The sequence below is a fragment of the Pelodiscus sinensis genome, chromosome 12 (genome assembly GCF_049634645.1).
Source record: "Pelodiscus sinensis isolate JC-2024 chromosome 12, ASM4963464v1, whole genome shotgun sequence".
NCBI classification, from domain to species: Eukaryota; Metazoa; Chordata; order Testudines; family Trionychidae; genus Pelodiscus; species Pelodiscus sinensis.
Genome location: NC_134722.1, coordinates 36428644 through 36441914, shown reverse-complemented (window position 1 = coordinate 36441914; position 13271 = coordinate 36428644). Strand labels below are relative to the sequence as shown.

The 13271-nt window shown below is 45.7% G+C and overlaps 1 protein-coding gene across 1 annotated transcript in view; it reads right to left on the bottom strand.

Annotated features, from left to right (window-relative positions):
- SLC6A2 (solute carrier family 6 member 2) overlaps positions 1-13061 on the bottom strand; it is a 113877-nt gene extending 100816 nt beyond the window's left edge. The window contains exon 1 of the mRNA XM_014572550.3: positions 12211-13061. Coding sequence (XP_014428036.2) covers positions 12211-12664 — 454 coding nt within the window. The 5' untranslated portion in view covers positions 12665-13061. The remainder of the gene's footprint in view (positions 1-12210) is intronic.
- Positions 13062-13271: the final 210 nt, after the last annotated feature.

Genomic DNA, 13271 nt, shown 5'->3' with positions numbered 1-13271 from the left:
CTAGAAATTTGAGATTTGTATTACTGGGAAGGAAAGATTCTCAGCTTTTTAATTGGATGTGGCTCTTTTAGAAAGTTTTAAAATCTTGGATTAAAATCAATGTATTTGCATCTCTTCAATGTAAATCAGAGAGACTTTTTGTGCTAAAGTAAAGACTGACTGAACAAACAGCTTCACTGACTTGAAGAGGACATTTAGGGTGATCAAGATCTATCCCATCTTCTCCTCAGGTAACTTTTTGCTAACATTATTCACTGTCACTCAGGGTGCATCTACATGGCACCTTTAGCTCTAAATAAGTTATGCAATTTGCGCTATGCAAATCACATAGCTTATTTCAAGTGTATTTCAAAATAGCTTATTTTGTAATTTGATGCAGTCTACACAGTGCCAAATTTCAAAATAACTCACTATTCCAAAATGCCCTTTAACACTCACGAAACGAGTGTTACCGGGACATCTGAATAAGCTGCCTGTTATGTTAAAATCTATTTCAAAATAACGGGTTGCTTCAATAAATTCAGAATTGCTATTTCAGGATACTTCTGGTATCCTGAAAAAGCTCCGCAGTGTGGACGTACCCTCCGTGATCCAGTGACAAGGTTGCTATGAGTTGCAAAGTAACGGAAACTAGCTTTGACTTTGTTTTCAATGCAAGATTCCCTGAAAAAAAAAAAAAGTATGTTATTTTTGTATATGCTATGTGAATGATATGAACACTATGTAGGAGACAGAAAATTCTAGGAATCAGGAAGGACTATTCAACAGATTTGGACTTCTTCTATGTACAAGAAGATACTCATGCACAACTATAATTGAAAAATGTCTTCCAACAGACCTTGTTCCCTACAATGCAATATTTTACAATGACTCAGATGCCTCTCAAAGTATAGGAACGTGTATAAATGTGTGTTACAAACCATTCACTTCCCCCCCCCCCCCATGCTTTGGATCAAAAATAAGTCCATAACAACTATAGCTATGTAAATTAATGGAATCAAGAAGAAAAAAAACCAATCCTTAGACTCCTAAAAGTTCTCTACTCATTTTGATCAGTGAATTGGGGCAAAGCAGAAGAAGGATGAAGGAACATTCTATTTGAAATTTAAGAGTGATGCTTCTTAAAAGTATTCGTAATGCTCTGAAACATTTGCCCGCATTAACATTTGAAGTTATCATAAATTCTATCAGGGCTTATATAAGCAATTTAAAAATAGTACAACTTTCTCACTTCTTTGTGTGGATACAATTATTAGAGCCCTGCAAATCTACATATATTGTCTCTCTCACTAAGGATGTGGATATCTGTGAACCATTTTTGTGGGTCATGGATGGACCTGGATCCAAATTATGTATTTAAAGCCCTGCAACCCTTGGGATATCCATAGATCATCTTTGCGGATCATTGCAGAGGGTTGCCAGGTGTCTGGTTTTGAACCGGACAGTCCAATATTTGAGCTCTCTGTTCAGGAAACAAATTGAGAAAATATAAATAAGAAAATATAAATGTCTGGTATTTTTGTTGAAGCCATCTGGCAACCCTATTGATCGGATGCAAATACACATTTTGTATCTACAACGGGTTCTAACAACTGTATCAGTATAAAGACGCTTTATACTGATATAGATACACTATATGGAAAGCAGAATACCTTATCTAGTATAATCACCTCTCTGTGGATATTGATCCATCCACATTGTATTGATACAAGTATTTCACTTAGGGGTGTGACTTTTTTACTGAAATAATTCAACCTATCAAAAAAACCTCTGGGTAGACCAGGCTCCCACTGAACAGATCAGAATGAATTCCCTCCATCATCTGTCTCGCACAAATGTTTCACCAGGTGCAGTGAAACAGCAACTGTTGATTGTCTCTTTAGAGGGTTTTTCTGCTTTTCATTGCCTGTGTATCCCACTGAATTCAATAAAGGTGTGTCTACACAGCAGGACAAAAGTTGAATTAAGATATGCAACTTCAGCTATATCAGCTGCGTAGCTGAAATTGAAATAGATTAATCTGGCTTTTAGCACTGTCTACACAGTAGGAAGTTGAAGGAAGAACACTCTTCCCTCAGCTTCCCTTACTCATTAACTGAAGGTTACAGGAGACAGAGTAAGAAGTCCTCCATCTCAACATTACTCTGAAATAATGCCGCTGTGTAGATGTATCCTAAGAGTTTAAACTAAGACCAGTGACAGAATGGGTCTGGCATTTCAACTTGGATAAGAAATCCAAATAGAGTTGCCAGATGGTTGAACCAAAAATACCGAACACTCTTTTTTTTGGGGGGGGGGGGGGGGACAAACAAAAACAAAAATACAACACTGAGGAAAAAAATCTGTTAAGGAAAAGAAAAAGGGGGAAAACAAAGTTGTTGAGAGACGGGAAAAAAAGGGACCCCGAGAGTTAAGAAAAAGAATTAAAAAAAAAAACCCAGGATGGCCCCTTTAAGAAATGCCTTTGAGGTTTTTTGGCCCTAACAGGTTGCTAGCCATTGTCCACCATCTTGTCTTCCTGCTCCCGGCCAGACAGCTCCCCTGCGGAACCAGGTAAGCACCCGGTATTTTCACCTCCTGGCTGGGCGGGGGAGGGGGGGCAAACCCCAGAAAATACCAGACATTTTAGGTGTCCGGAATTTCTGAATTTTTTTACCTGACAGAAGACAAAAATACCCAACTGTCTGGGTCAATACCGGACACCTGGCAACCCTAAATCCAAAAGTTAGGAGTTTTAACCAAACTATACTGAGCTCCTAGTTCTTTTCCCCCTAGGCTTCTACACGTAAAAGGCTTTCTAATGTGGAACTCCCCTCTTCAAACAAACTAGAACTATGATGAGAACAGACTTTCTAGTGATACGTAAGCATTTCTGTTTCCAAATGGAACCAGGAGAACGACAAGTGGATGGAAATATGAACCAAGTCTGTTACACATTCAAAGGATACCTCCCTTCTATTGGAATTAGATACTATTTTGCCCACTTTTGCAGTAGATGCTATTGAAATTGTGTCAGTGGACTTCTAAGCCTTAATTATGCAGGAGTTGTTATTTTAGTCACATTCAGCATGGTAAAAAGAGGCACATATTCATTGTCAGTAGAACTGACTAATCTGCCAATGGTAACACTGGTCTTGTTTATTGCATGGCAAGCACTACATTAAGGAAAGGTGTGAAACACCTACTGTAGTTCCTATAAAACAATTTTATTTTTCTCTCTATGGGTTTTCTTTCTATGGGAAGTGTGGATTAGGGCTTTTCTCTGAACAAATCACAAAAAAAAAATGTATTAGTGGCAAATCTGGTTTGCTTTATTCACTCTCACTGACCTCAGGATAATCCTGAGCAGGATATAGCCGTAAGGCATTTCACTACAATTAACCTGCTCTCAAACCAAAACCACCAACCTACAGCCTGTTGGAAGTTCTTCAGAAAGGGAGATGCAAGTTTTCAGTTCAGATATGATTTAGCTTAAAGTCTGTACAGTCCCATATTGCCCACTCTCATGTATTTGTCACGAGACTCATGATAATTATTGTTTCCTTTAAGCTTTGGAATCAAGTGGCTGTATGATGATTTCAGCCTTTATTCAAAAAGAAAAAGTAAGCTTCTAGCCTTTGTGGCTGTGGAGAAAGCTTCAAAAATGTGACACCTCCTCTCCCCCCTCCCCCACTCGGGGCACCCTAAGAGCTCAAAAAGCAGAAACCCAATACAAAACACCAAATCTACTACTTTTACATCATCTCATGGTTTTAAAGCCAATCCCATGATTTTTTGTGAGCCCGCTTCATGCTTTTTGAGTATTTGGGGTTAGTAATATTACTGGGATCTTATTTATATGAGATTTCATACTACCCTGAACTCAAAAGTCAGAAACACAACTTAGATTAGGTAGGGATTTGATCTCTTAAAACGTGAAGAATAATTCCTTCTCAGGCTGTATCTAGACTGCAGGCTTCTTTCGGAAGAAGCTTTTCCAGAAGAGATCTTCCGAAAGAGAGCATCCACACTGCTGAAGTGCATCAAAAAAAGCTATCTTCTTTTTTGAAAGATAACGTCCATTCAGTGTGGACGCTATCTCGCATTTAAGCTGTGATTACTATGGACAGAGTGGCCACCAGAGCACCTGTTCTCTTTCCTCTTCTTTCAAAATAACTCCCTCTTCCCTGTCTACACACGCCTTTTTCCGAAAGAGCTCTTTCGGAAAAAGGCTTCTTCCTCATAGAAAGAGGTTTACCAATGTTGGAAAAACCCCTCTGTTCTTTCCATTTTTTTTTTTTTGCAAGAACGCAATTACAGGCAGTCCCCGGGTTACGTACAAGATAGGGACTGTAGGTTTGTTCTTAAGTTGAATCTGTATGTAAGTCGGAACTGGCGTCCAGATTCAGCCGCTGCTGAAACTGATCAGTTCCAACAGCGGCTGAATCTGGACGCCAGTTCTGACTTACATACAGATTCAACTTAAGAACCCCAGGCATCCCCAAGTCAGCTGCTGCTGAAACTGATCAGCGGCTGATTCCAGGAAGCCCGGGGCAGGGGCTTCCTGTAGTCAGCCACTCGTCAGTTTCAGCAGCGGCTGACTTGGGGACGCCTGGGGCAGAGCAGCTGGGGTGCTGCTGGGTTGGTCCAGTAGCGCCGCCGCTCTTCGGCGCTACTGGACCAACCCAGCAGCACCCAAGCTGCTCTGCCCCAGGCGTCCTGATTCAGCCGCTGCTGAATCTGACCAGCAGTGGCTGAATCAGGACGCCTGGGGCAGAACAGCTGGGGTGCTGCCCGGTTGGTCCAGTAGCGCCCAGAGCGGCGCTACGGGACCAACTGGCAGCGCCCCAGCTGCTGTACCACAGGTGTCCGGAGCAAAGCCATGGAGCATGGGGGCAGCAGGACAGCCCAGACGCGCCGTGGCTGTCCTGCTGCCCTCGGGCTCCGTGGCTTTGCTCTGCTTTGCTCCCCCGTCCCCCTGGTCTGCAGACCAGGGGGATGGGGGGGGGGGGGAGGACAAAGCAGAGCCAAGCCGCGGAGGATGCGGCCAGCTGACAGCTGTCAGCTGACCGTGAGCTCCGCAGCTTGGCTCTGCTTTGCCCCCCCCCCCCCGTCCCCTTGGTCTGCAGACCAGGGGGACAGCGGGGGGGGGGGGGCAAAGCAGAGCCAAGCCGCGGAGCGCCCGGCCAGCTGACAGCCCAGACGCATCTGGGCTGTCAGCTGATCGCGCGCGCCGCGGCTTGGCTCTGCTTTGCCCCCCCCCTCTGGTCTGCAGACCAGGGGGACGGGGGGCAAAGCAGAGCAAAGCAGAGCCAAGCCTCGGAGCGCGTGGGCAGCGGACAGCCCTGTCCGCTGCCCACGTGTTCCGCCGCTTTGCTTCCTCTCCCTGCTCTGCTGGAGACCAGGGAGAGGAACGGCCCCGTTCGTAACTGCGGATCCGACATAAGTCGGATCCGCGTAACTCGGGGACTGCCTGTACAGTGTGGATGTAAGTGAAGATTTTTCGGAAAAACAGCAGTTTTTCCAAAAGAATTCTGCAGTTTAGTCACTATCTGAGGGTATGTCAAAATCTATTGATACAAAGCAAGTAAGCAAGGCCACACTAACCTATAACCCAATGAGGCTTGGGGTTGGAACACTGCAGTTTTGGGGCACCTTACTAGTAAGTAGCAACACTGATGGTCAAGAGGAGAAGCAGCAACAGGGAGATCATGAGAAAATTACGACCAATATCCTGTTAGGTGCTGTGCTGGTGAGCTAGGAGAAGAATTGGCTTAGATGTATGCCAGAGTGCTGATAAGTTAGCTGGGAAGGGCTGAAGAAAGAAGTAACCATGTGGCTCTGAAAAGACAGGGATGTTGTCACATGGTGGGTACACAAATTATGGAATTGCAGTGTTCTTTTTTCAAATCTGCCATTTACATGATAAATTGGGAACAAATTGGGACCACATGGAGAGCAAAATCTCAGAGAAGAGAGATGAAAATATATCTGTTGTTAAAAATGTATTACAGTTCAGTGGATATCTGTGGCTTTTTTTGTGAATGTATGAAAAGCTTTATTTGAATCTTAAGGTATAATAAGGATCTGGTAATTAATCTGACAGTTGCATGCTTCCTAATGAAAAATTTGAACATGGTCAATCTTACCAAATAGTTTGGATCACAAAGAAAGTGCATAATAGTGCAACAATTCTTCTCTTAGAAATCTGAATTCAAAATATTCTAGATGGTGGGTCACATTTTATTTTGTTTACAAACTGTAGGACCACTTTAAATGACTGTTAATATTAAAAGTACAGGTTGTAAACGTTCTGTTAATTAATTATCAGAGGACACACTAATTAATCCTATCAGGCATTACTCGGGATGTAGTTGCTCAGCTTTCTTTGGCTACCTAATACAGTCAGATATCAGTTCTGGCTATTCGATAAATTATAAACTACTAATATAAATCCTATTCCAAGTTTATGAGAATCTAATTCTAAAGCAGTTAGACGTTCTAGAACAGTGGTCACCATCCAGTAGATCAGGATCCACAGGTAGATCTTGGAGCTTCTGACAGGGATGTCCAGGAAGCTATGGAACACTGGTTCTTAACTTGCTTCTCCACCCACTCTCCTGCTGCTCCTGCCCTCTGCTTTGGAGCTGCCTCCTGCTTTCTGTGCAGGGTATGGGAGGGAGAAGAGGGGGAGTGCTGATGTCAGGGTGTCACTCCTCCCCCCACTTCTGTACCCTATCTCCACACAGAGAGCCTGCTTTAACCCACTGCTCCACCACCCGGAAACCATCTCAGTTAAATGGTGCCCAGCCAGAGTCTGCTTCCCGAACCCGTCCCAGCCCTGAACCTCTTCCTACACCCAACCCCTGCCGCAGATGTGAATCCCCCTGCACCCAAACTCCTTACTAGAGTTTGCACCCTGAACCCCCTCCTGGACCCCAATCCTCTGCCCTGGGCTAAGCGTGGAGCCCCTCTCACACTCCAAACCCCTTGGCCCAAGACAAGAGCCTGCACCCAACCCCCTACCCCAGCATGGTGAAAGCGAGTGAGGATGGGGGAGAATGGGGGATGAAGTGAGCAGGGGGAAGCCTTGGAGAAGACGTAGAGCAGGGGCAGGGCCTCAAAGAAGGGGCGGGAAGGAAGTGGGGCAAGAGTATTTGGGTTTGAGGTAGATCTTACACTGCACTTAAATTGAAAGAGTGATCTTGTGGCTAAAAAGGTTGGAGACCACTGTTCTAGAAAACTCTTTGGTACTCTATTTGGCATTCCTCATCCAGTGAAAACATCCCACAGAATGCAGACTCACAAGAAATGTTTAACAGATCAAGCAGCAGACTTGATGTAAGTACAGTGATATTACCTGATTAAGGAAGGGGTAATCAGACCACTAGATAGACAAGCAAAGCCAGGAACTGCATAAAGAACCCTCATGTCAGAGGTTTATATTAGAAGTTAGTTCTAGTAAGGCTGAAGAACTTTGAGAGGAGGGAAATCAGGAAAAATGACATTCTTGATGGCAAGGCATTTCACACTTGACCTACTGAAAGCTGTAGTTTTCTTGTGTGGTGAAAGCTAGTCAAGTACAAATAATTCACAATAACAGCTCATAGCCCAAACCATTGTGGAAACATTCAAGGACCGCCTGGCTCTAGAATATCATCTTGTCTTCCTGCCAGAAGCTGCAGTAACCTACTATCTGCATACAATTTTCATTGTCACAGAGTAAATTATCTTAGAATATGCAGTGGCTTTAGTCCTACACTCACTAAAATCAATTAGATGGATCAGGACCAGTATATTTGTCCTAAAGGTTTCCTCTTAAATAAATCTTTGACCTGTTTGAAACTAACTCTGGCAGACACTGAATGCTGTCTTCTCCTTAAAGATAAGCAAAAGCAGTCACAGCTGGGAAGCAAAATAAAAATGAACACAAACTTTGTCAATCTTGCTAAAGTTGTTTTTAAACTTTTGATTTCCTTTTCGATGTATTTTCAAAGGATAGTTTGAAAGCTCACACAAGGTTACATTCTACACTTTATGTGCAGAAGTCCCATTGGAGTCAATCAGGAAGACATGCCAAAAACCACAGATGTTTCTAGCTATTCATTTAAGATTCTAATGCTACTGGGTTCTTCTTACTCTGTTGTAGGCTTTTTATTGAGAGCTGGTAAAAAGATTTTTTTAAATTTATTTTAACATCAGTGGTACAGTTTATGAACTTGCATACTAATTCAATTCTGTCACAAACACCATCCAGTGGTGTGGCCTTGCATTCCTTATATGGACACTACTCCAATTAAAACTAATGGAAATTCTCTGTGTGTGGAACTTCGGGTTCTAATCCCAAAGGGCCATATCTTCAGTTTTTACATATGAAAGGCCTTGGGGTTTTCCTGAAAATGGAAGCCAAAGGATTTGGCTAATAAGAGGTGAGTGTGTGTACATACATACGCATCCATACAACATTCAGCTTTGAATGAAGCGTGTCCACTTTGTATTGAGACTTCCTTCTTGTAAAAAGCATGTTGCTTCCTACAAATGTTCTCGCTTTGACATCATGAACAATTTCACAAGCTTGAAAAGGCTCTGTGCGCAGTGTTTTCATGGACAATATCTAACCTATTCAGACTAGCACAGGAACCCAGAGACCACTCACACTGCATTCCCATTCCCATTGTAAGAGGGAGTGTCTTCCACATAATGCTTTCAGGAAGGGACTTTCATATGCTCAGAAGTTCCCGTTTGCCGTGAGCCCCTAGTACTACCTTATTGGTTATAGATTTTGCAGTGGGAATATAATTCTGTTCACCAATACATCACACACTACTCTGAATCCAAAAATCACAACTTCAAGAAGAAAAACAGCGTAGCTTAGTTCTGTCTTTGGATTTGATAAAACTCACTTCTCCCAGCAATCCACTAGGAACATCAGCCTTAAAAGTACCAAGTTGGCTTGAAACTACATAAACCAAATTCTCCTCTGCCCAACTTCTTGTCGGAGGCTTCTACTTTGTCACCACAGAAACCCAGTGCCTAGAGCTGTCCTTACATATGTTCAGAATAAGCACTTGCGTAGGGCACCTGAAAATTTGGGGCACAGCTGGGTCTTAATGTCTGCTCACCTGCCTCTTTCTGTCCCTGTTCTGTGACTTTCTGTGGAGAGGATCTACTTAACTTAAAAGTGAAAAAGCCTGCCACACCTATTAACAGAACATCGAACCTGTGAAAGAGTCATTCAAGTTGTAACGAAGCCATGTAATAGACATTTGTCAACCCCGGTTATATATTGTCAGTTTCCGAATTTACTGTGCTGGTCTACAGGACCTTAGTTTAACATTTGTGTGCTGCAAAAGATTACAAAGTCACATCACTAAAAAACTGTCACCCTCCCACTGCCATTGGGTATAGGGGTACCAATTTAATAGTACTGCAAAGAGCCTCATAAATCCTAAGGACAGCTCTGCCAATGCCTATATCATACATGGTGGTGACAGACACCAGAGAGGTAATTGGAATTGTGCGAGACTAGCTAGAAGGTCATTGCCAAGCTCATTAGGTTGTCCTGTTTCCCATTTCCCAGACTTGATCTGTGCTAAGAAGCAGTGCCATGTCCAGTGTTAGCGGACACACTGCTGACCATGTTTGAGCAACCCTGGGGGTCCAGAACCCTGGGCCATTTAAATAACCACTGGAGTGCCACGTGGTCATTTTGGGAGGTTCTAGGGGCTGAGGTGGGGGCTAGAGCGGCATGCTCACTGCCCCGGGTTTGTTCCTTCCACCTGAGGTCATGCACATTCCAGGAGTGTGGAAACGCTTCCCTCTTCCCCCCCCCCCCCCACTTGCCCCATGGACCTGGCATAGCAGTTGGCTCCCCTGTCGATATGTAGCTGTGATTGTGCACTACAGATTTAACCAGTCACAGTGGAAAAAACACACTGATCCTCACCTTGGTACAGGCTCTGAAGCAGGCCCTCCCTGGTTATCTACCATGTTGAGAATACTCCATACAGAAAGCCATGGTTTAGTGACTGCCTCCCCCCCCCCCCAGAAGCTGACACTCCTGAGCATTAAGGACAGCCCATCCTTTCCCCCCCAATAAAATAAACCTGCTCAAAGGCTACGAGGAGCTCTCCTGCTACGAATGTGTTCAGGGAAAAGGGAAGGCTGATTGTGAGGGAGGAAGTTGGAGAAGCAGAGGCAGCAAAACAGTGTTTACAGTCTCCAAACCAATAAGCAGATAGGCTCTGAGTTTCTGAAGACTCTGTTAGCACAGAGGGGGCCCCCTTACTTTCAGAAGCTTCCTAGCAATAAACCTCATCTCACTTTTCTACTGGTAGGGAGAGTAAATGCTTTTTAGTGGCTGATTAGGGAGTAGCTGATTATGGGAGCATGCATCAGCTCCATCTTCCATGCATATTTCCAGGGAGTTCAACAGCAAGGTCATGGGTATGACTTTTTAAAATTGTATAACCTAAAAAGTAAATCAGCAGATCATGTAGGAATTTTGGTCCAATAGACAGAATCCTCTAAAAAGCCAGGAACACACCAGCTGCCATCTCACTTTTTCCCCCAGAGAAGCATGCTAGCCGTGACCTGGCTGAACTTACAATCAGCAGCTCACAGCACACAGAGGAACATACAGAATCCTGCAGCCCTGCACCTGAATGAGGAGCAGACTAATAAGGGAAAAGATGAAGAACCTGACTAGACAGGATTCAGAATCATGAGTAAATGTACAGAGTTTGACCACTGTAGACTTTACATCTTTCTATTACTCTACAGATAAATAGTGGATTATGTATCTCTCCCTGAAAAATCAAATATAATTTGATCACTGATTACCAAGTAAATAGTAGCTCTTCAAATGGAGCGTACAGGCAGAATAGCATGAAAAGCAATGTTTATACACCTTCAACAGACCTGCAGGGTTACCTACCTGATTCCTTATAAAGGGGCACTGCATGGTGCCATAGTATCTTGGAGTGTCTAAGCTATCTTGGACTGAATCAAAGTATATTTGGTGGTTATTTTCAGTTGCTAAATAGATGACACATCTGCATGGGAAGCAGGAGTATGGTTTACCTGATTCTCACCAAACATTTGATGGTATTAAGGCAGGCTAATTTTTTTTTTAAGTACACTCTCTGAAGTATCACATTAAGTTTTAAGGAGGAGATGGAGAAAGTGCAATGACCTGCAGTACAACTCAGTTTCAGTTTTCTACATGCAACAGGATTTTCCCGCACAGTGTATTTTTTCCATAAAAAAGACTTTATGCTACCAATGCAAAACCACTATTCTTTATCACCAAGCAACCACATCACTGAGACATAAATAGCTGTGTCTCACAGTACATACTTTCTATCCAGCCATCCCTCTACCATAGCATTGAGCATTCAGGCAAACAGTCTCCCATCTGGTAGATGTGATCTGTTCTGTGTGTGATTTGTAAGCTCCCACAGATGGTGTTACTCCACTGCAGTGTGTGTGGGGGAACAGGGGAGAGTCATCACCACCAATAGCACCTTAAATTTCACAGGGATGAAAGAGGCCCCATTGTGCTACAGATATGCTAGGTTAATTGAACTGAATGTAATTAAGGGTTGGGGGGTTAATTTTTTGCACCAGTAATGTGCAGATCTTTGACAAATCTTCTGCCATTGGAGACGAAACAAAATATTTCCTCACACTGAGTACTGGATAGTGGAAATCAAATCCCAAACAAAAGCTGTATTTCCCTCAAACTTTTCACTGGCCAACCTCCTACTTTTCCAGATGCTTTTTTACTGTTCACAGGCATTTTGCCTTTATACTCTGCTTGTTTTTCTAAGGATCTCAATCTGACATAAAACTAGCTCTAAAAGACTAAAGTGGTTGCTGAGGGTAGTAGCATCCATTCAAAACTTTTACTCAGAGGGGTTGGTGAGTGTTACCCTTATCTGATAGATTTCAGTGGAATAAACGGACTCATGTGTGGGGTGACATTCTGCACACTACTGGGAAGGGAACAGCGTGTCTAGGGTAGATTAAGGAGTGCTCCCTGCCCTAGTGCCTTATAGCGAGGGAAACTGACTACAGATCATTAAGAGGCTCGAGAGACACAGCGCTGCTGTCATTTCAGCTCGTCTGTAATGCCCCAAAAGGTGGAAACTCTGGGAAGTGAAACCACACTGTGCTCTGCAAAAGCTACCGCTCTGGGGATGGGAAAGACCCAGTAAATTGTACTCTTACCCCCTCCATTTTTGTAGCAGAGGTAGGGAAATCTCCAGACATTGGCCAGATCCACAGCAAACCCAATGACCGAGAGCAGGAAATCGATCTTCTTGCCCCAGGTCTCCCTGTCGGGCTGCCCCCCGGCGCGGTAGTGCAGGCTGGCGGGGGCAGGCAGGAGGCTGCTGCTGGTGTATTGCACTCCATTCTGCTCCTTCACCAGGATCAGCTCCACGTCCTTCTTGTGGGCCGGCTGGCCGGAGCCGTCCTGCAAGGGAGCCACCGCCGACACTCTGCGCTCCGGCTGGCTCTGTTTGCTCATCCTTGCCTGGCACACCAGCCCGGGCGCTCCGGAGGGGGAGCGCGGGCGCGGGGGGTGGGGGAGCCGCGGATAACGGAAGTGCACTTCCCACTGGAGGCGACTCTGTGCGCACCAGCCCGGCGGTGTTATAGCGGCGCGGCCGGAACGGGGCATGCAAATGAGCCGCGCGGGAGGGGGGGGGGGGGGGGGGATCCCGAGCGGCTGCACGCGGCCGGGGTGCACGAGACGCGGCGGCTCTTCCCCAGCTGGTCTCTATGCGGGGGGCGCCACAAACTCCCGCACCTCTGCCCGTGCGGCCGCTCCCCTGCCCAGGTCAGGCCTGCCGCGGGCGCGGGGGGGAGCCAGAGGGAGCCCGCTCCTGGCCCCGACACCCACATCGCGCTGGCTAAATAGGGACCGGCCCCGGCCACTCCCCTTGCACCTGAACCTGTCAGACCTTGATACGCCAGCGCCACCCCCGCCAATGCGGAGCCCGTGCCCGGCCGGGCGCTGCTTCTCCGCCCGCCGCCGCCTGGCCCAGAGCCGGCCAACTTGGGATGCTGCTCTCGGGTTTGCTCGCCGGGCTCGTCAGTCCGGCTGCGGCGCCGGGAGCCGAGCGAGGGGCTCCGGTGGGAGCGCGGGTAGCTCGCTGCATGCAGCGGGGACGCCAGAGCGGGCGGGGAAAGGGGGGGGCAGCACGATGCTTTGGGGGCTGGATCCCCGCGGCTCGTGAGATGGGCTCCCCGGTCAGCCGGCCCAATTTGCGGGCCCAGCACCTGCC